Genomic DNA, 22268 nt, shown 5'->3' with positions numbered 1-22268 from the left:
AACCAATCAGCACTCAGTAGCAGTAACGCTAACCAATCAGCTCTCAGTAGCAGTAACGCTAACCACTCAGCTCTCAGTAGCAGTAACGCTAACCAATCAGCTCTCAGTAGCAGTAGTGCTAACCAATCAGCTCTCAGTAGCAGTAGTGCTAACCAATCAGCTCTCAGCAGCAGTAACACTAACCAATCAGCTCTCAGCAGCAGTAACACTAACCAATCAGCTCTCAGTAGCAGTAACACTAACCAATCAGCTCTCAGTAACAGTAACACTAACCAATCAGCTCTCAGCAGCAGTAACTCTAACCAATCAGCTCTCAGTAGCAGTAACACTAACCAATCAGCTCTCAGTAGCAGTAACTCTAACCAATCAGCTCTTAGTAGCAGTAACGCTAACCAATCAGCTCTCAGTAGCAGTAACGCTAACCAATCAGCTCTCAGTAGCAGTAACGCTAACCAATCAGCTCTCAGTAGCAGTAACGCTAACCAATCAGCTCTCAGTAGCAGTAACGCTAACCAATCAGCTCTCAGTAGCAGTAACGCTAACCAATCAGCTCTCAGTAGCAGTAACTCTAACCAATCAGCTCTTAGTAGCAGTAACGCTAACCAATCAGCTCTCAGTAGCAGTAACGCTAACCAATCAGCTCTCAGTAGCAGTAACGCTAACCAATCAGCTCTCAGTAGCAGTAACGCTAACCAATCAGCTCTCAGTAGCAGTAACACTAACCAATCAGCTCTCAGTAGCAGTAACACTAACCAATCAGCTCTCAGTAGCAGTAACACTAACCAATCAGCTCTCAGTAGCAGTTGGCGTTCAGCACGCTTGCGTTTGACCTCGCAGCAGAAGCAGGAAGTGGCCAGCTCCCCTTACACCGGCTTTGCTCGCATCACGACCAATGAAAACGTGAATGAGGGCAACGCCGGAGAGCTGGCCAATCAGCGCAGTGTGCGGTGAACGCCGGCCTCTTCTGATTGGCCGCCCGTCTCATCTGCAGAGCAGAAGGAAAACAGCAGTGGAGAAATCTTTCTTGATTATTTTGCGGGGTTGGAATCTACACGCTGGGGATTTTCGGGCAGAGTCTGCCGGTGTTCTGGAGACAAAGTGCTGGACATCTGCGAGATCACCTCTTCAAGTCCAGAGCCAGCGTGAAAAGGTAAGCCAAACCCACTTACACTGATGTTTACAGGCAGGTTATAATTGTCAACTTTTACTTTTTACAGAGCAAACAGGTCTTATTTTGTAAAGGAGGAGAAATGCAGCTTGTGCTGCAGCCTGAAAAGTGTCTGCAGGTCCACCACAGAGAGCTGACCCTTGCAGGAGAGGACTGCACCCTCTTCTGAGGCTGATGCAATAATCCGGACCATTGCTGGCCCATTGTTCCAGCTTGACTTGACATTCATCTCAGTTTTAGTGCTCTGGACAGTAAAAGAGTGCATGCAATCCTTAAATGTCTCCCCAGCTGCTTGCATTGTACATAGCACTGTGTAACTATCGTTACCTCACGTCCCTGATGAAGAAAAAGAAAGTCTCTCCTTTCTTTCCTGCCTTTCTCTCACTGCTTTCAGTGCCAGACTGTCTGCTTTTGCTTTCCCATGGTTTGACTGTCAGTAAGATCAGTTAAAGTGCTGCTAATTTAATGCCATAATGTGAAAGTAAAAGCAACTTGAGACTAAAGTTATTTAAAGTTATGAGAGAGATTATTAGAAAACAACAAACCCCTTTTTTATTATAAACATTTTACATACAGGCAGCAGTTTATTAGATACACCTACCGTCAGCTCCACTGACTGTATAGAAGCACTTTGTAGTTCTACAGTTACAGACTGTAGTCCATCTGTTTCTCTGATACTTTGTTAGCCCTCTTTTAAGTGATTAAGTGATACTTTTTTGATCCCAAAAATGGGGAAATTCCACCTCCGCATTTAACCCATCCGTGAAGTGAAACACCACATACACACACTAGTGAACACACACACTAGGGGGCAATGAGCACACTTGCCCGGAGCGGTGGGCAGCCCTATCCACGGCACCCAGGGAGCAGTTGGGGGTTAGGTGTCTTGCTCAAGGACACCTCAGTCATGGACTGTCGGCCCTGGGGATCGAACTGGCAACCTTCCGGTCACAGGGCCAGTTCCCCAACCTCCAGCCCACGACTGCCCCCCTGACTTACCCTGTTCTTAAGTGGTCAGGACCCCCACAGGACCACCGTAGAGCATGTATTTGGGTGGAGGATCATTCTCAGCACTGTGGTGACACTGATATGGTGGCTGTGTGTAGTGCTGGTGCGAGCAGATCAGACGCAGCAATGCTGCTGGAGTTCCACTCACTGTCCACTCTATTAGACACTCCTACCTTGTCAGTCCACCTTGTAGATGCAAAGTCAGAGACGACAGCTCATCTGCTGCTGCACAGTTTGTGTATAAATTGTGATTGAGCTAAATGAGAGGGAACAAAATAGAACCGGATCCCTTGCGCAGCGTGTATAACCGTCATAAAGCAATGACCAGTAGAATGGGGCACACTGGAGCAGTTTAGGATCGCATGAGCCTAAGGTCACCAGGCCATGCTAACCTTGTTGACCTCATTAACGCTCAGTCAAATCCTCACAGCAATGTTCCAGCATCTAATGTAAAGCCGTCCCAGAAGAGTAGAGGCTGATACGGCAGCACAAACTCACCATTAATACCTTTCATTTCAGAAGAAGAGTACAAAACTGTTGTAATTTAACTTTTTATGTGAACTTAAAACACTTTGTTGTCCTTCTTTTTGCCTTTGCAGGACGTTGTGCGCGATGACAATGACGTTAGCAGAGACGAAAGAAATGTTCCGGTGCGCAGATGCAGTTTGCTTTGATGTTGACAGCACTGTTATACGGGAGGAGGGCATCGATGAGCTTGCCAAGTTCTGTGGAGTCGGTGATGCTGTTACAGAGATGTGAGGCTGCTTTACAGTCAGTGTGCTTACATGCACAGCAGGAATCTGATCGTTATTGGACTTCAGCATCTGATTGTTCAAGTCGTCGTGTAAACGACACACTGATTGTTTTTGATTGGATTAAGGCAGTTTATTTATAGATAAAGAGCTCAGTAATGGGGGTTTTCAGTGCAGGCAAACCCTCACTCTGATTTCTTTCGTTTCTCTTAGTCTGCACATGTGTGAAAACAAGAGTGCTGTCCACAGCACCTGCAGGACACAAGAAAACACTTTGGAGCGACACTGGAACCAAATAAATGCTCGTCGAAATGAAGAATTTAAATCTTCTTTTAAATAGAATTGTCTCAATGTACACACCCGGTCAAAAGATTTAGAACACCCCAAATGTTCCAGTTTTTCATTGGAAACTATTCAGTTTAATGTCTCATTGCACTCTGAAATGAAAGCATTGTGCAAATAAGGAACTGGAGATATAGACCAAAATTTATAGACCAAAATTTATAGACCAAAAACTTTTGACTCCTCAAAGTAGCCAACTTGGGCAGATATAACAGCTGAACATACTCGTGGCATTCTTTCTACAATAGAAATCAAATATTCTTCAGAAAGTTCTTCCCAAATCTGTTGCAGAAGTTCCCATAAATCAGTTTCACTCTTCTGTCCAGTTCGTCCCAAACCAGCTCGATGGGGTTGAAGTCTGGAGACAGCTGACCACTCCATGTTTTCAAGCTTACCATCTTGTTCTTTTTTTTCCTGAGGTAGTTCCGGTGTTGCTTGTAGTAGGATGAACCCCTGACCAACCAGGCGCATACCAGAGGGTGTTGCATGGCTCTGCAGAACGCTGCTTTTTGCCTCTCACTCTGTACAAGTCACCAACCCTGGATCCAGCAAAACAGCCCCAGACCATCACACTTCAGTTGATGTCACACACTGTGGAACCATCCTTTCGTCAACTCAACGGCGCACAAAGATCCTGCGCGATGAACCGAAGATTTCAAATTTTGCTTCATCAGTCCACTATACCTTCTTCCTGTCTTCTGTAGTCCAGTGGCGGTGTTTCATTTCAAGATATTCACTGGAGTTGAATGACTTCAATTGCAATAAATACCTGGAAAAATTGGGGTGTTCTGAAACTTTTGGCCAGTGCTGTATTAAAAAAAGCCGCGCCGTGACATTTGAGATTTACGTTACATCTTGTTCTGTGAGTTTTTGGCCAGTTGTATAAGAAGCACTAATTTTTGGGGTCAAATAACAAATGCTACAAAAGTGAAAACATTCTGGACTACAGTGGTCACTCCATTTAATGTCAGTATCAAATCATCAAGTCATCTGCTGCTGATTCTGACTGAAAATACAGCGCCATTGTTATGCGTTGATGAGCCTGCATGCTGTTATCTGTTGATAAGAATGTCCAATATCCACAGGACTCGAAAAGCCATGGGGGGGTCAGTAACATTCAAAACAGCCTTGACGGAGCGTCTGTCCATTATAAAGTGCTCAAGGGAACAAGTCAACAAACTGATAACAGACCACCCACCTCAGCTGACTCCAGGTATTAAGTAAGTTGTTGCTGATTCAGTCTCTTAATATGATTGTCTTAGTGGAGAAGTGCAGCACAGGTCACAGTACACTCACTGGCCACTTTATTAGAAACCCTTACCTTGTACTTCCACTGGCCACTTTATGATAAACCCTATTTCGGGGAAAAGTTGGAATGCAGTAAAACCAGAATCTGTGATTTGTTCATTCTTTTGAACCTTTATTTACCTGACAAAAGCACAAAGAAAAGATTTCTAATTGTTTCACTGACCAACTTAATTGCAGTTTGTAAATATAAATAAATTTAGAATTAGATGCCTGATGGTCAAAATTAGATGCCCCCCAAAAAAGCTGGGACAGAGGCATGTTTGCCACAGTGTTACATCACTTTTCCTTAATAGTTTGGGAACTGAAGGTAGTGATTGTTGCAGCATTTCTAGCTTCGTATTAGACTTCAGCTGCTCAGCTGTCCGTGGTCATCGTTGTCTCGTTCTCCTCTTCATGATAAGTCATACGTTTTCAATAGGAGACTGATTTGGACTGCAGGCAGGCCAGTCAAGCACACATGCTCTGTCTACAAAGCCACACTGCTGTTGTGGTGTGCACAATATGGCCTGCCCTTGTCTTGCTGAAATAACCATGGACTTCCCAGAAACATGCATCATATTGATGTCCTTCTAAAATCCCAGTGGTACCTTCAAACATTTGCAAGCCACTCATGCCATGGACACTGATGCTTCCCATGCCATGACGGATGCCAATCTAGAAGTTTAAGTCTCTTAAGAAAAGGCTTCACACAACACCACAGTTCATCACATCACAGTGGACTAGCAACTACACAGAGAGTAGGCCCAACTACTCTGTGTTGGATCTTCTTGGTCTGGCTGGTCTATTGACAACATCAGTGGAGGAGGAGCCTTGAGGAAGCCAGTCACCAGTCTTATAAACTCTTGCCCCGATCTCAGCACAGCCAATCAGCGCACGCCATTACACCTCTATCAGCAGCAAAACCCGATGGCTATGATAGACAGGAGAGCAAGAAGCTGAAGACGCAAGAAAAAAGAGACATGTAAACAATACGTTGTTGGACATAACAAAGGTTTAAGAGAAATAAGAAATCGCAGACCCTTGTTTTTATTGCATTTGACAAAATATCACAACTTTTCCAGAAATGGGGTTTGTAGAAACACCTACCTTATAGCTCTGTGTAGATGCACAGAGACTGAGGCTCAAGTATCGCTATCAGCCCCTCTACCCCATTCATCACTGCTCAGAAACTACAACAACTAAAACAAACATACAAGAGATGAGCTTCAGTCTCTAACTGTACACCAGGAAAGTGGAGCTGCAAGATGTTGGTGTATTTTAAAGCGAAACGCCTGATTTCATCTCATCGTGATTGTGTTCTCAGGGAGCTCGTGGAGAGGCTACACCAGTGTAATGTGAAGGTCTTCCTCATCTCTGGAGGCTTTCGCTGTATTGTGGAGCATGTGGCCACTCAGCTGGGCATTCCTCTTGACCACGTCTATGCGAACCGCTTGAAATTTTACTTCAACGGTGAGGAAACGCACTACGTCAGACATGCAGAGGCACCAACAGCACAGTACCATTTTATCTTTCCCAACTCTGATACTGCTGCTGAAACCTTGAGTTCACAGATGTGAATTTGTTTTTATTTCATTTTATGATTTTCCTCCATTTCATCAGTTGTTTATTTTTCTTCCGTGTCATTTTGTGCACACTTGAAACTTGTTTTATTTATTCAATCTCTTTGTATTATAGTGTTGGCTAATGAAAGTAGACAGCTTTAAAATAAGCTACTTTAAAGTGTTTTAGATGAATAATAGTACATTTATTATAATGCGTTAATACTTAACTAGCTATAAATATTTCATTTGGTTACTGTTTAATCACTTGACTTACCTTACAAGCAGTCCCTGATACTTTCTGACTGTTTTTGTGACCGAATCAAATTGGATTTTTTCTTTATCCTCCTTTTTTCCTATCCAGTATTTTTTGCTGGTATCGACCCGATAGCACTACTGGATATAGGATTGGTGCCATCTGCCTGTAGATATCAACATGCATAAAGCTGTGAGTAATAGATTAATGGATTAATGGGCAACAGAGCTTTTCTGTCATCAGGAGAATATGCAGGTTTCGATGACACTCAGCCTACAGCGGAGTCCGGAGGCAAGGGCAAAGTGATCAGCCTGCTGAAGGAGAAGTACGGCTTTGAAAAAGTGGTGATGATCGGAGACGGTGCTACAGACCTCGAGGCTTGCCCCCCCGCTGTGAGTGTGCGCCGCAAACTCATCAGTCACCTGAAACTCTGCTCATAGTCTTGGACTATAACAGTGTCTTAATATCATATGCAAATGCATGGGTAAATGACTGTACAGTGGGTCTTATCCATCAAGGCTGAGTATTCATAAAATGAGAGTATGTAAATTAAATTTTCATCATTCTCATTGACATTGTAGGTATTTAAAATAGGAACTTAGTAAATTTCAATACTTAATGGCCCACCAGCCTGCTGGATGCGTTCCTTTTATTGGCCCACACCTGCAGAAATTAGGGTGTGTCCTTAGGGCTGGACGATAAAACGATAACAATAATTATATACAGCTTTTCCCCGATACAGCGATTAGAAATGTTAGATACATTTTTGATATAATACACCATCACACTTTCACATTCTAGCGAAAGCCCTGGTGGCATTTTCTGGAAGGAAAACGACACTATTCTGCTGTCCCCAGGAGAGGGCGCACTTCTGAGTTTTTCACTGGCGAACAGATCAGCGATCTGTTCTCCTGTGACCGTGTGAGTGAGGAGATCAGTGGCATAACTGTTCTGTCCTATAGTGAACCTCTTTCCTAATATCCTAAAAAGCTTTAGCAGCATTAAATCATGTCTGCTCCTCACAACTACAGCACTCAGAAAGTCATATTTCAGTATTGGTGCATTCCCAGGCAACGAAAGTGAAAGAAAGAAGTGGGTTCATGTGAGTTTCAGCCCTGATTTAAACGAAAGTAAACTGAGGAAGCTGTGAGGCACTGGAAAGCGGGAGAACACCATGTTTGCAGGCTAGCTGGCTAACTTGAAGCAGCTTGGTCACTCGCACAACACGGCGAATTGATGATACTGTAGATCAAACAAGACACACAAGCACCGCTCTGTTTGTCTGGTGTTGATATATTGCGGTTCACCCCTCAAACTACTACAATAGAATAGAGAAATCCAGTCGTCTCCTCGCTGGTGATGTGCTCTGACATGGATGTAGTAGGACTGATGGCAGTAAGGCAGTGTGATAACATTTTTGGCCATATCGCCCAGCTCTATGTGTCCTATGTGAATTATAAGTTTATTTGTTACACAGTTGGAAATACGGTAAAATAGAGAACTCACGTCTAAGCAGTTTATTCTCTGTCATAAAATGTGAGCGAGGTTTTCTGAAATGGCCAGTTTCTCACCCTGTAGTAAACAAAACTGTTCCATACTTAATATGTTTAACAGTAGACTGGTCATATCTGTTGCATGAAAACTAGCAAAGTTGATGGTAAAATACGAAAAATATTTTCTTTTGTGCTGTTTTCCATTAAATACCAGTAAAAGACAGTTTACTACATTTTGTCCACTTTCCCAGTTTTTAGGTTTGTACATATTGTATCTGAGTGTCTGGATCCTCTGAATCATTAAGGAGCTAAAGTATGAATAATGCCTCAAGCACGATCAGTCTACTGTTAAACCCCAGCAGCCTTGTATTCTAACACCACCTGTTCAGACTGCAACCTAAAACTGCCAAACCATCTCTAAACCACCCCACTGGACAAAGCCTGCTGGTTCAAGTGGGGTATTTTGGTGAGCAATTTCCAGACTCTTATCCACACCTTGTAATAATGTTACAGATATAAATGTAGAGTTAGGAGTCGTGCCCAAGGACTCTCACTGCATTACATGGTGTTGCCTGCCTGAGCTGGGAATCGAACCCCAGTCTGCTGAACGCAGAGTAGCGATATCACACACTTATTTTTGCAATAGCTGCTTGGATGGGATTCGAACCAGCACCTTCTCATTTTTTTTTGATGGTTACCTACAAGTGGCCCAACATTTGTAAAGATGTTTTTCTACTGCAGACGTGACTTTTGAACCCAGAACCTTCTGATTCGCCAGTGAACACCAGAGCTACGCTATTTGTAGGCTTACTGCATTCATGATGACCCCTGGCTCCTCATTATTCATATTGAATATTTTAGTTAACTGATAATACAATAATAATATTCTACAATATTTAACTTATATTATGCAATATTAATATTCAATATTCATTGAGTATAAATGATGCGCTGACAGTAGCCAAACTCGGTGGCCTACGGTTTTAGCACAAAGATTCCCAAGTGCACAGTTATCGTTGGTATTTCCTATTTGTTATTACTGATGTCAATGATGATGATATAGATGATGTAACCATGAATAATACATAATTCAGGTTGTCAAAATACCAAGCTCAAATCTGCACGTGGTAAGATGTGAATTTGCTTGTAAATCTGTTGATTCAATTAAACCTTGACTAATAACAACCAAAATGTTTACGTTCTCTTTTCAGAGCGCTTTCATCGGATTCGGGGGCAACGTTGTCCGGCAGCAGGTGAAGGAGAAGTCCTCTTGGTATGTCACAAGTTTTGGGGAGCTGCTAAAGGAACTCGAGAAGATTTAGTGAATTTATCTCTTTGCACATTGTGAAATGTTTCACCATCACCAGCTTCGTGCCTTTCTGCTCACTTTTTTTTTAATGTTTTTTACTCCTTGCACATTGTTCTAATATCTCTGGGTTTTCGTATTCAGTCTTATGAAGCATCTTAATACACTACAGTGTTTACAATACAGTAGAAGGCATAATGCTAGAAAGCTAATCTACATAATAACTAACGGGCTGTAACTGAAGTCGCACAATTGTTTGTTTTTCTTGTTTTTATGATGGTAATGCATTAGTAGATGTCACTAAAATGGGTGTAATTAGTTTTTTTTTAATAATGTGTGCATATCTCTTAAGGAGACTTTTTAATTTTGGTACTTACAGAAATAGAAAGATTAAACTATATTCTAAAGTATTTTGATTGTTCGTTTGATTCGTGTTGATGTAAAAAGGTCTCATTCACATACAGCGAGGGAACAGACTGCATCATGTAATAGTTTATTGGATCACCGTATATCACAGCTGGTACTGGTTTGTCTTTTAGCATTTAAAAATAAAAGTTTCATGCCACAAAAAGTGTAAACACTGAAAATCATTCTGGGGAAAAAAGGTCAGAATTGGGGGTCTGCCTCACTTTTCAGGTCATTTTTACCAGGCATCACCATGGCAACTTAACACTACACCTCTAACCTGTTCCGAAGGGGAATTCCACCGATTTGTCAGGTTCATAATTACATTATAATTAAGATGTAAACAGAGCGGTTTGGTGTGAAACGCTCTGAGAAACTGAGTCAGAATTGTTCACAGTGGTGGTGATAGGAACCAAACGTCCACCTCTAAAAGATCCCTCACATTATGAATTCACTGCCTGATATCCGAGAAATTGTTTCACAATAGTTTTGAGAAGATTTGGACCTAAAATGTATTTCTTAATCTCTGTCCATGGCTGAAAACTTTTTTCCCCAGATTTTCCACTATTTTACTGTAATCAACATTCCAAATAAAACTCAGATGTGCAAGTTCACTCTTGGTTTTGGATAGGAGTCGTTCCCAAGGACTCCCACTGGCATTACATGGTGTTGCCTGCCTGAGCTGGGAATCGAACCCCAGTCTGCTGGATGCAGGGTAGCGATATCACCCACTTGTTTTTGCAGTGGCTGCTTGGATGGGATTCGAACCAGCACCTTCTCATGGGAAGAAGGACCTTTTTTTTTGATGGTTACCTACAAGTGGCCCAACACTTGTAAATATGTTTTGTACTGCAGACATGACTTTTGAACCTTCCGATTCACCAGTGAACACCAAAGCTAGGCTATTTGTAGGCTTGCTGTATTCATAATGACCCCTGGTTCCTATCAGCGCCACTGTAAATAAATCTGAGTCTCTCCAATCAACTATTTCACACCAAACCACTCTGAATTACTCTGTTTACACCTCAACGACTGAATTCTGAAAGATTGCTTCAATTCTCCTAGTTGCGTTTGTCAGGAAGTGAGACAGACCCCTGAACAATAGCCAAACAGATGAATAAATAACACCTTAACTGTACAGGACAATAACACACATGAAAAATCGGTACATCCTGGTTTGTTTTCCAGACATCCGCAGGCGTAGCTGCCTGACATAAAGTACGTCATATTTGTGCAGAGTTTGAGATACACAAGCGGATATTTCTAACTGTATTACACATCCGCATACGCTGTCGTCCTACTTGATGGAAAGAATAAGGAGTTTAGAGATATATTTTATATGTAAGGTAAATAAATATGAAATAAACACATCAATAAATAAAATAACCCACTGTTAACATCAAGCACATTTAAAGTGCTTTTACAGTACTGTGCAAAGTCCAGCTCTTTTCACCAAAGAACAGCTTTTCACAACTTCTGTCCAACAGTAATAAGTAGATGATGAAGATCTGGAAACTTTACAGAAGATAATAAGCACCGCTGTGTCTTCAATTTACTATAATTGTTAAAGAGCTTCTGGTACGTTTCCCTCAGTTGGGTTGTATGAATGAGACCGTTCATTAAGAGGGTTGTGACCCACTAATGTGTGAGCTGCCGATCATGAGCCTCTTGTCAGGCTTAATTATGGTACCCAATGAAACGTAGAATTAAAGCATTCTTGCTATTTGAGAAGCAAAACTTCCTCACAAAGTTTTAGGACCTACGACAACTTCTTTTTGGTTTACTGGTGCGATTTTTCTATGTGGTTTTTACGGAGCAAGAAGGTTTTACGGAATCACAAACACGGCAGTGAGGGTTATCCAATGTCGCAGCTGTTCCTGTCTTCAGCTTCTTGGGAAACTGTTTTACTGCAATGGTGAAGTCTTCATTGGAATCATTATCCTGGAGTCCATGTGCTGAATAAGGGGCACTTAAAGCAGGACAACAGTTCAAGATTAGTGGCTTGAGCAAACAACATGTTACAACAACACTGTCGTATTAAAAGCCCCATCCCATTTCTCATTTTTACCTCTACCCCTTGTTTTCGAGTGTCTCCTTTCAGACATTAGAGACAATCAAATACAGTAGATAAAATGCAGGTGAAGTTACCTGTGTAGTAGACCACTTCATTCCAGCCCTCGTGCTGCCAGGCTGCGTTTCTAGTGCTCTCTCTTGATTTCAGGTCTTTATATGCTGAAAGAAATGTAAAATAAGCAACAAGTAAAACCCTCTAACTCAGTTCTAGAGAAACTTAGCGAGTCAGAATTGCTCACAGTGGTGGTGATAGGAACCAGACGTCCACCTCTAAAAGCTCCCTCACAGAAAGTTCCTACATGAAATGGTTATGAATTCACTGCCTGATGACGAGACACTGTTTTATGGTGCTTTTGAGAAGATTTAAAATCCATTCATGGTGGAGGGATACATGTAGGATACTGTGAGGCAAAATAGTCTCCAAAGAAAACTTATTATTTCAGATTTTCCACTGTTTCCCATCATCAACATTCCATATAAATTCAGAAGACTCATGTAGGTTCACTGCTGGTTCTGGAGGGTAAATAAAATGTCTATATTTTTATTGTAGTCATGGTGACCCCTGGTTCCCATCACCACCACTGTAAAGACATCTGAACCGTTTCACACCAAACCGCTCTGAATCACTCAAACGCTGAACTATCGGGGGAATTTAGAAAAATCTGTGGAATTCCCCTTTAAGAACATCTTACCCCAGAGGTGATGGACCATGTAGAGTTTCCCTATCTGAGAAAAAAATCCTCCGACCGCCTCACGATTATGCTGCCGATAGCGAATAGCACGAGCCCTGAACAAGACACAGCACGTCAGTGAGCTGCAGTGAAGCCATAGGAATGAACTGGTTTTTTTCCATTAACGTTCCTGATCAGTTATTTGATCAGTTACACAAGTTAAATGAGGATTAGGAAAAACAAAAGCATCAGAGAAATGATACATCAACTGTCTTACCAGTAATTACCCCACTCGATCATCGTCCCTGGCTGCAAAAAACAGATTATTTGATGTTATGCAGAGTAGATATGAGAGATGGGCGATATGGCAAAAATGGATGTACATATTTTCTGACATCTGATCAAACAGAAAAGACAAAATAGTGGTATATTAATTCAATGCACTCTAACATTTCACTGATACTGATGATATTCTCATAATAATATCAATAATACACTATATTTATACCAGTGTATTTTTCATAGCAGTGGATCACAGACAGGTGATAAATCCTAACAGTATTGGAATAAACTATACATATTCATGTAAAAAGATATGACAATAACACAGATCAGATTAAAGATGAACACCAAAGAGCCGCAGAGTTTTACTGAAGTGCTGCGTTTTCAGATGTTTATTTAAAGTGAGCTCTGAGCTTGACTGTCTAATAAAAGCTGAACTGAGCTCCACAGTTTAGAAGCAGAACAACTGAAAGAGTCTCTCCACGTTTTCTATATTTTACTGAAGGTGTTTGCAGAAGATCAGTATCTGCAGATCTAAGATCATAAACAGAGAGACATTCAGGAGATTGAAGGTCATTTGGAGCTTTAAAAACCAGCAGCGGAGCAATTTTTCACAACTGACCACCACAGCACATTCACAACATGCGTTATGAAACTTGCTCCCCTCCCCAGGAATCATGACAGCAGGAGCGCTGCCTTGTGCAGTACAAACCCAACACATACAATGGCTGGAATGCTAGTTATTAGGTACAGCAGAGCCGAGGGTGGATCACGGAGACGAAAACACATGCCATAGTAATGGAGACAATACAGCTGTCAGTCTTCCCGTCTTAAGCCTACAGTGGACCGTCACCTTTGATCCATCACATTAATAAACAGGCTCAGAATTATAATTATATCTGAAACATGAATCTGTTTTTCTTTCCAATGGTACGTGTTTGTCCCCCCTCTGCTGCAGTACCAGCCTCTACTCTCCTGGGAAGGCTTTACACTAGATGTTGGACCATTGCTGTGAGGATCTGATGGAGCATTAGTGAGGTCAGGTACTGATGTTGGATGGTCAGTTCTGGGTCACTCCAACTCATCCCAAAGGTACTAGATGGTGCTCCATCACTCCAGAGAACACAGTTCCACTGCTCCACAGGCCAATGCTGGGGGGCTTTATACCCCTCTAGCCCACGCTTGGCATTGGGCATGGTCACCATAGTGACGGATTAGTTTTACCAGAGGTGGTGTGGTAATATAATTTGTGTGTGACCAATTCAAACAGGATAAAGAATGTTTTATTTTCGGCACCAACAACAGTAATAATAATTATTAGAAACGCCACACTGGACAAGGCGGGGGGGATTTTATATCTCAGGGTAGGGTGACACTTGTTTTCACCGGCAGTTCCAAATGATGAGGCAAGATCATAGTGTACTGGAGGGAACATACACAGAACTAGATTTCAGTAGTTATTATAACGCTGTGATGTTGACCAGAATAGGATTACTATTACTGAGGGAGCTCTGAGTGAAGAAGGTACTATACTCAGGAAAAACTTTGCATACACAGGAGATTTGTTCTGCATTAAAATCAGAGATCTCATCTGTAACCACTCAAATTACAGGATCTCCCTACATTCAACTAATCCAACTCCAATAGGGCTTTAGACAGCATAATGGTAACTTACAGTAATTGCCTAAAAGATATGAGGGGCTGCCCTGTGGTTGCGGGGCCTAAGTAGCTGCTTATGTCGCTTATTAGGTACAGCCGGCTCTGCCCCACATGTACAAGACTCATGCACGGAGTAGAGAGGCATAGTGTGAGCTGTATGGAACGGAGTACTCACTCTTAACTGGTACGATCTCAGTTCATAGACGTTTGGTCCTTGTCGTGGAAGCGGCTCATTCCAGAAGCTAAACTCCAGCAGAAGCTGATTGCGCCGAGAGAGCAGCATCTTGCCCCGTTCCTTTCTGTACTCCATAAATTCCTGTAATGGGACACTAAAATCAGAACCCAACTCAAGCACAGTTACGAAACCTGAGGAGTTATCCCCCTTATTTTTAACATAAGCACTGTATTTCAAGATTATGCTCGAAATATCAGGTTAAGGACCTCATTGCTCCTTTAGCTAACTTAAGGAATGTGTGTTGACTTGATAAGTTATTGGTTTGTATCTCAATAAGTGTCTCTGCGGCGTTTCTGTGCAGTTTTGCGGCAGTCAGTTCATCCGAGTAAAGCTGAAAACATGGCAAAAAAATAATGTTATACATCACTGTTTCCTCCTAACAGACAGCAAGGTGCCCAGCCTGCGCCACCAGCCACCAGCAGAGGGCGACGGCAGCAAGGTGTCCAGCCTGCGCCGCCAGCAGAGGGCCACAGCAGCAAGGTGCCCAGCCTGTGCCACCAGTTGCCAGTAGAGGGCGACAGCAGCAAGGTGCCATAAGTTCGGGGAACTCCAATACCCAGGAGCCCTCTGGCCTATTAGGTCCAACCCAACACACCTGCGGACTCCCCTACTTAAGGTTGTGGCAAACAGCAGTGCTTTCTCATACCTTTGTAGAGAGGTGACCGGTACAGTACGCTGGTTCAGTACGCTGATTCAGTACGTTTGAACCAAAGAAAAGAAAAAGAGAAGAAAAGACGGCTGAAAAAAAAAGAAATTGCCCCAAAACTACAGAAAGAAGAGGGCTAAAAAGAATAAACTGCCCCAGAACTACTGAAAATACAAAGCTTGAGCTACAAACGGCTCCCAGCTCTAGAAAAGGTGTTGCTCCACCAAGAGCAAACAACTGAAACATAAAGTCTACCTTCCCGTCAAACTTACAGGGGAAGTGAATTTCGTTTTCTCATTCTTTTATTTCACCTTCTTAGTTCAACCTTAGTTTGAGCTGCTTTCAGTGTTTCTTTGTTTGTCGTTTTTCCTGCCTCTTCATTTCCACCACCTTGAGGCGTTTTACCCGTCGTCACCTGTGCTTCCCAGTGGCGCAGCGGTAACTCCACTGACCGCCGATGGTTCGAGCCTGGCTCCGGGTCACCTCAACCGCAACCTTCCAAACTCACATTCCATTACCCCAGTAAGTTTAGTAAACACTCTTTCTCACTGGTTTTCAGTTCTGCACTTGGGTCCGCCTCCCCGCCGTCTCGTAACACAACATTTTTGCATTGCGTCAATATCAATAAATGAAAAGAGTTTGTGTAAGTAAATTAGTTTTGTTTTGCCGTCACTGGGCGCAGTTAACCTAAAAGTGATCTCCATAACAAACAATAATAAACAAGATATTTTCTACCTTATTATTTTTCAGCTTATTCATGACTTCGGTCAGGGCCGGGTACCCTCCCCTGTACCTCCATAGATGCACTGGGCACAGAGACAGAGGCTAATCAGTTATTGTTGTTGCTTGAGCTCTTAGACTGGCTTTATATGGTAAAACCTTTATGCAACTGTAGTTGCTTAAAATTGAAATGAAACTAAAGTCCTGCAACTTGTTTGAAACTCGGTCACAACAGGTTTCACGAAACAGCCAATCAAAACATCAACAATGTGTCACACTGAACGTGACTTTTAAACCATCAGGAGGACAGGAAAATAAGAGCACCCCCCCCCCCAGATTGATAATGTAACAAAAAAATACTTTTTTTATTTTGTAAATTTTCTGAGACATGCCAATAAATGTGAGTTTCTCCTTTTTGGAAACGGCTGCATTAACTAGCCAGCTAACCCTAACAGCTATTCGAACGACTGACTGCACCACTGTTTATTTGTACATATTAATAATTCTATGGCACATCAGTAACTTTTATAACCAATGTTGTTTGCACCTTGCACTTTGATCTGTGAATTTATTTATTGGCTGTTAGAAAAATCTACTGCACTGCTCCATCTACAGAAAGTTCTTTACCTTGTACAGAAAGTTTCTATACCCTTATATATTTTCTATTGTTCTGTGTTTGATAGATGTTGAATATGTTTCCTACTGTATTGTGTTGTTGCTGCTGGATGCCTAAATTTCCTTCGGGATCAATAAAGTATCTATCTATCTATCTATCTATCTATCTATCTATCTATCTATCTATCTATCTATCTATCTATCTATCTATCTATCTATCTATCTATTTTTCTTTATCTTGCTGTTGCTGTGCATGTTATTCTGCATGTTATTCTGCATAGCTAGATTTATCTCTTCCTTCCTTGACCCCCCTAAATTTAGACAGAGATTAACTTGGGTGCCAAATGATGATAATGATTACAGTAGAGGTGACTGAGATGCTCCGAGCTTGTGCTTTAGTGGGCTACTTAAACATTTTCTTAAACATCAAGGCTTTCTGGCTGAAAAAAAACAGCACAGATAAGCATGACTTACATGCTGGGCTAAACTGGTTAATGCTTGTCTGGTGGGAAGGGGGATGCCGTTATTCATACCAGCATCCAAAACACTACATATCGTCACCGTCTAAAGAAAAACAAGCATCTCAATTGGCAACTTGTCAAAAATACTTTTACTTTAATTGTAACGAGATTTTATTCTCATCAATTTTGGAGTGTTTCTATTAGTCCATTCATAAAACAATGACAAATGAAGATACTTGAGAGAGCTGGAAAAAATACAGGAATATGGTAAAAAATGCTGCAAATACGTAAGTAACACCTCACGGATGACTTTACAGCAAGAACCCCACGATTAACTAATTTGAGTGTACTGCATGACTCGTGTCATATTACGGTCAAGTTGCACAGAAATGATGCTGCAGGCAACCCACACCATGCAACTAGTTGCATGAAAGTTTCACCCTGTAAAGCTAGACAAGTAAACAGAGTTAACACTATTTTTAACATCACATTTCATGAATATTACTGTCAGGAATACAGCAGCACTGCTGAGACCTGATAAACTCCACAGGACAAAGAACTGGCTGAGCTGGAAATACAGTCCTGTATGACTGATGTGAGAACAGAAACTACTGGGGAAGAGTTTCTACAGATCATATCTGCCTAAACAGGAGCTGACCGAGTGAGTGTTTTACTGCAAGGTCCTACCAGCCTGGTCCTGCTCTCCATACCAGGTGTTCCACGTTCCCACCAGTTCACAGGGGTAGTATTTATCAGCATGGATAGAAGGCAGCACATCCTCACTGTTAATAAAATAACAGTTATTCACTCTTTAAAGCAAACACTTTTAGTTATTTATATATAAAATACATGTAATATATGTTTTAATTATTTTTATTTACACCACATGAACAACTGGAATTACTTCGACACATTAATACACATTAAACGGCCCCTATACTGCTCCAAAAAAGCCATAATTCATTTCTAGAGGATCATTTTCCAGCCTCTCTTTATCCCTTTTTTTGCTACTGTGCCTTTAAGACTGATGTATGTAAATGAGCTCTCTTCTGGTTGGCTGCTTCTTTCAAAAAACATTCCAGACTTGAAACACTCCTTGTAATTACAATGTGAATGGACGGGGCTAAACGGCATCAAGCTGAACATGTGAATATGTGCAAACATGCCAAATTGGTTTGTGTGACATCACAAATACAGTGAATTTAAAACAGGCTGCTTAGTCAGCACATGTGGACTGTATGTACTGGGTACCGAGTGAATGGCACACTTTCAAAGTCTAACAATGTTTACATACATATGGAAAACTTTCTGGGGGCGGGGGTGGGGGGGGGGGGCGTGAAACATAATATTATTGGTTAATATTATTTGTCCCTTGGGGAAAAAGTCAAACGTTTTAAATGAATATTAATTAATTAATTTTTATCAGATATCTGTCTTTTCCACATGTATTATGTAAAGAACTTTGAGCTGCACTCCAGTGTATGAAAAATCCTATGAAATTAAATGTATTATTATTACATTTTGATGGTAGACAAGTATTTATTCTTCCAAATGATATGATGAATTTTGCTGAATATGAGCATTAAAAAAAGTCAGTTCTGGTTTCAGACTTTAAGTTTATGGATGTTTTTTTTTTTCTTTCTCGTGTTAAATGGTCATTTCTGAGACACAGAATATGACTTACATCTTCTCTTATTTAGCATTCAAGGTTTATTTATTGATTTATTTACTTATGTAGCGCTTTGAACAACAGGTGTCGTCACAAAGCAGCTTTACAGAAGCTGGAGGTCCAAAGCCGCCATAGGAAAAAACTCCCCAAAAACAAGAGGAAGAAACCTTGAGAGGAACCAAGACTCAAGAGGGGAACCCATCCTCCTCTGGTCCACACCGGATAGCAAACAATAACACAAGAGCAAAATGAGCAGAGAATAAGATTTTACCATTAGTATAAAATATAGAATAAGTTGAACAGCAGGTTAAAAGGGGAAAACCGTTCACTGTGTGAATGGAAGGAGCTTTGAGCTCAACATATAGAGGCCAGGAACTTCAGGAATGGAGCTCAGCAGATGTTATGACCCACTTCCTGCCAATCACCTTCCCGAAATAGAACTGAGGACTCTTTGGCTGCACCTCAGAGAAAACCAGCAGATCAGTGCAGCTTTCAGGGCTCACAGCAGGTCCTGATTAAGAAACTCAAAGCAGATAATTGGAGTGTAATTAATCACCAATAGTGCTTAACGGGGAATGTGTCCTTACCAGAGTTTGTTGTAGGCATCCAGACATTCAGGCTTCACGTTATGAACTGAAACGAAAGCACCACTAGTTATTAATTATAGTTACTGTAACTCGGTGTGTGAGATGTAAACAGACTGATTCAGAGCGGTTTGGTGTGAAGTGGTTCAGACGTCTTTACAGTGGTGGTGATGGGAACCAGGGGTCGCCATGACTTCAACACAGATATAGACACTTTATTTACCATCCAGAACCACCAGAGAACCTACACGAGTCTCCTGGGTTTATATGGAATGTTGATGATGGGAAATAGTGGAAAATCTGGAATAATAAGTTTTCTATGGGTTCTATTTTGCCTCACAGTGCCCTGCATATCATGTATCCCTCCACCATGAATGGATTTTAAGGCCAAAATCTTCTCTAAAGTATCATAAATAGTAAAAACTCAGTCATCAGGCAGTGAATTCATAACCGTATTATGTAGGAACTTTCTGTGAGGGAGCTTTTAGAGGTGGACGTCTGGTTCCTATCACCACCACTGTGAACAGTTCTGACCAAGTTTCTCTAGAGTGGAGCGTTTCACACCAAACTGCTCTGGACGACTCTGTTTACATCTTAACCAGTTAATTATGCAGGAATTTTGAAAAATCTGCGGAATTCCCCTTTAACACCCAATGTAAAGTCAATAGCCGATGTGAGCAGAGAAGCATGTGGCCTAAGCACTCATCACCTTTACTTACACTGGATTTTATAGAGGTTGCTCTCCTCTTTCTTGGCTAGCAGGTGGGAGTGGGCGTCCTTTCTCGGGTCCACTTTGCGCACGAACAGGGACTTGAACCAGCTGTCTTCACGATTCCTGTTTGACGCTGGTGCGCCCCTGAAATGGGAGGTTTCAGGCATTAGATTTCGGGGAATAAGGCTATGACTGTGCTATGCCTACTCCACTCATATAATGTGAGGTGTATATTATTAATGTAGTTATTATTGTAGCTAAGTCTCATGCACATAAATGCAAGTTTACCAACAAAAAACTTCTCTTTTCAGTTTTCCTTAGTTATGCATGCACACACACATGCATGCACATACACTATATATATATATATATACATAGTGTGTGTGCATGCATGTGTGAATGAGTGTATGAGTACATACATACAGAATACATACATATATATATATATATATATATATATGAAATATAAAATGTGCCATAACTTTTGCACAGGCAACATTTTATGTATATATGTGTGTGTGTGTGTGTGTGTATGTCCTACGCATTATACTAGTGTTATGCATACATTATTATATTTTAACTTGTAATAGACAGTTGCATGCAAAAGTTTAGGCATCCTTGGTCAAATTCCGTTGCGACAGTTCTATGTGAAAAAGAATCCTAATAATAATAACACACTTCTGCAGATCTCCGCGCACAACTGCGGCTGTGCTGCACATATTTGGGAAAAATAAATAAAGCATAAAACGTTGCCTGTGCAGAAGTTATGGCACATTTTCTACTTTAATCTTTCCCAACACCGTCAGTACAACTTGTGCAATACTGTATATTTGGGTTTGTTCCCTGCAAAGGACGTTTTAGCTTCTTAAGAGTTGAACATACACATATGCGAACACGACATTGTCTAAAATAATAAAACTAAGCAATGTTACTAATAAGGTGTGGACGAAACTAGTCCTGCGTGTTCGTTGATGCAAAAGAGGAGACGAGTAGATCAGACTGAAGTGAAACAAACGCAGTTTTATTACAGAATTGTGGAGATGTTACAAACAGAGAACAGGCATCATCATCAAGTCAGCTCTGACCTCACAACGTGTTCTGACTCATTTTATACCCTGAAGCTGAATATGTGTGTGTGCCTATAAGCTGAACCTAAATGTGTACATGTTCCTGTTTAGTGGGTGCAGTGGACATATGGTTGACCATATATGGACGCGAAAACCTCATGTTCTAACGAAAACCTCACGGCCTAACGGTTAAGCGCAGACCTACTTCAGTTTTTGGCCTTGGCCGGTTTCCTGTTGCGTACTTCTGCACAGGCAACGTTTTATGCTTTAGTTATTTTTCCCAAATATGTGCAGCACAGCCGCAGTTGTGCGCGGAGATCTGCAGAAGTGTGTTATTATTATTAGGATTCTTTTTCACATAGAACTGTCGCAACGTAATTTGACCAAGGATGCCTAAACTTTTGCATGCAACTGTCTATTACAAGTTAAAATATAATAATGTATGCATAACACTAGTATAATGCGTAGGACATACATATATACATACATATATATATATATATACATACATACATATATATATATATATATACAAATATTAATGCTTAAAAGTATACTATATAGTATAAAAATCCACAAAGGGCAGCTCCCTTGTTTATTCCCTGAATGCAGGATTAAATGGAGCTGACAGTCAGGCTTTATATGGACACCCTGCCCCTCAGAATCACAGTACAGTGATATACAGTAAACATTCAGCTGTGTATGACCTTGGTCAGTCCACTGTGGGAGAGAGTCTGATCACCTCTCAGTCAGCTCTGCTCACCCCAACCTTGAGACACATGCACTTATCCACGCTTCACATTTGCAGCACAGCTAGATTAAACGCTATACAGATAAACTTGTGTTCACCAGCAAGCTGGAAGGATCTAACAGGGCCTGTTCTGCCTTTAATTACCGCCGCAGCGTCGCGTTTACAACTCACAGCACAGCTACTGCAGATAAAACCCCACACCTGATAAAGGTGGCCACCTGTCCTTTGGTCCTGGTCCAGTTTTTAGCCTCATTAAGGCCGCTGAAACGGCGATGAAGCACTCTAGTCGCCATCTTCCGCTGCCCAGGAGTGCCTGTGTGTGCTGAAGAGGAAAGAGTTAACGGTGCTAACGCGCGGTGCTGCCAGCAGAGGGCGCTCCGCGCATGCACGACTGGTGAGAGGTCCGATTTCGCTACAGAACCGATTCTTTTGAACTGTCCGTTTGGAGGAATCGAGCTCTTGTTGATTCACAAGGCAAATCAACGAATTAACAGAGTCAGAGCAGCTGTGATTCATTTGAATGAATACTCCAGTCTGCATGAACAGA

The 22268-nt window shown here is 41.6% G+C and overlaps 2 protein-coding genes across 2 annotated transcripts; one reads left to right on the top strand and one right to left on the bottom strand.

The window, feature by feature from the left end:
* The first annotated feature begins 911 nt into the window (after positions 1 to 911).
* Positions 912 to 9581, top strand: psph (phosphoserine phosphatase). Its single transcript, XM_017685717.2, has 6 exons — positions 912 to 1150; positions 2776 to 2931; positions 4356 to 4490; positions 5882 to 6027; positions 6616 to 6764; positions 9077 to 9581. The coding sequence occupies exons 2-6, from the start codon at positions 2789 to 2791 to the stop codon at positions 9185 to 9187; spliced, it is 684 nt and encodes a 227-aa protein (XP_017541206.1). The 5' UTR covers positions 912 to 1150; positions 2776 to 2788; the 3' UTR covers positions 9188 to 9581.
* Positions 9582 to 9648: 67 nt separating this feature from the next.
* Positions 9649 to 22057, bottom strand: nipsnap2 (nipsnap homolog 2). The gene is made up of 10 exons (XM_017685716.2): positions 21923 to 22057; positions 19911 to 20047; positions 19195 to 19240; positions 17626 to 17720; positions 15878 to 15948; positions 14437 to 14577; positions 12598 to 12629; positions 12342 to 12436; positions 11725 to 11808; positions 9649 to 11545 (listed from the first exon to the last, which is right to left on the bottom strand). The coding sequence occupies exons 1-10, from the start codon at positions 22012 to 22014 to the stop codon at positions 11481 to 11483; spliced, it is 858 nt and encodes a 285-aa protein (XP_017541205.1). The 5' UTR covers positions 22015 to 22057; the 3' UTR covers positions 9649 to 11480.
* Between the last annotated feature and the right edge of the window lie 211 nt (positions 22058 to 22268).

Source organism: Pygocentrus nattereri, chromosome 19, assembly GCF_015220715.1.
Source record: "Pygocentrus nattereri isolate fPygNat1 chromosome 19, fPygNat1.pri, whole genome shotgun sequence".
Taxonomy (NCBI): domain Eukaryota; kingdom Metazoa; phylum Chordata; class Actinopteri; order Characiformes; family Serrasalmidae; genus Pygocentrus; species Pygocentrus nattereri.
This window is presented reverse-complemented; position numbering and strand designations above follow the sequence as displayed.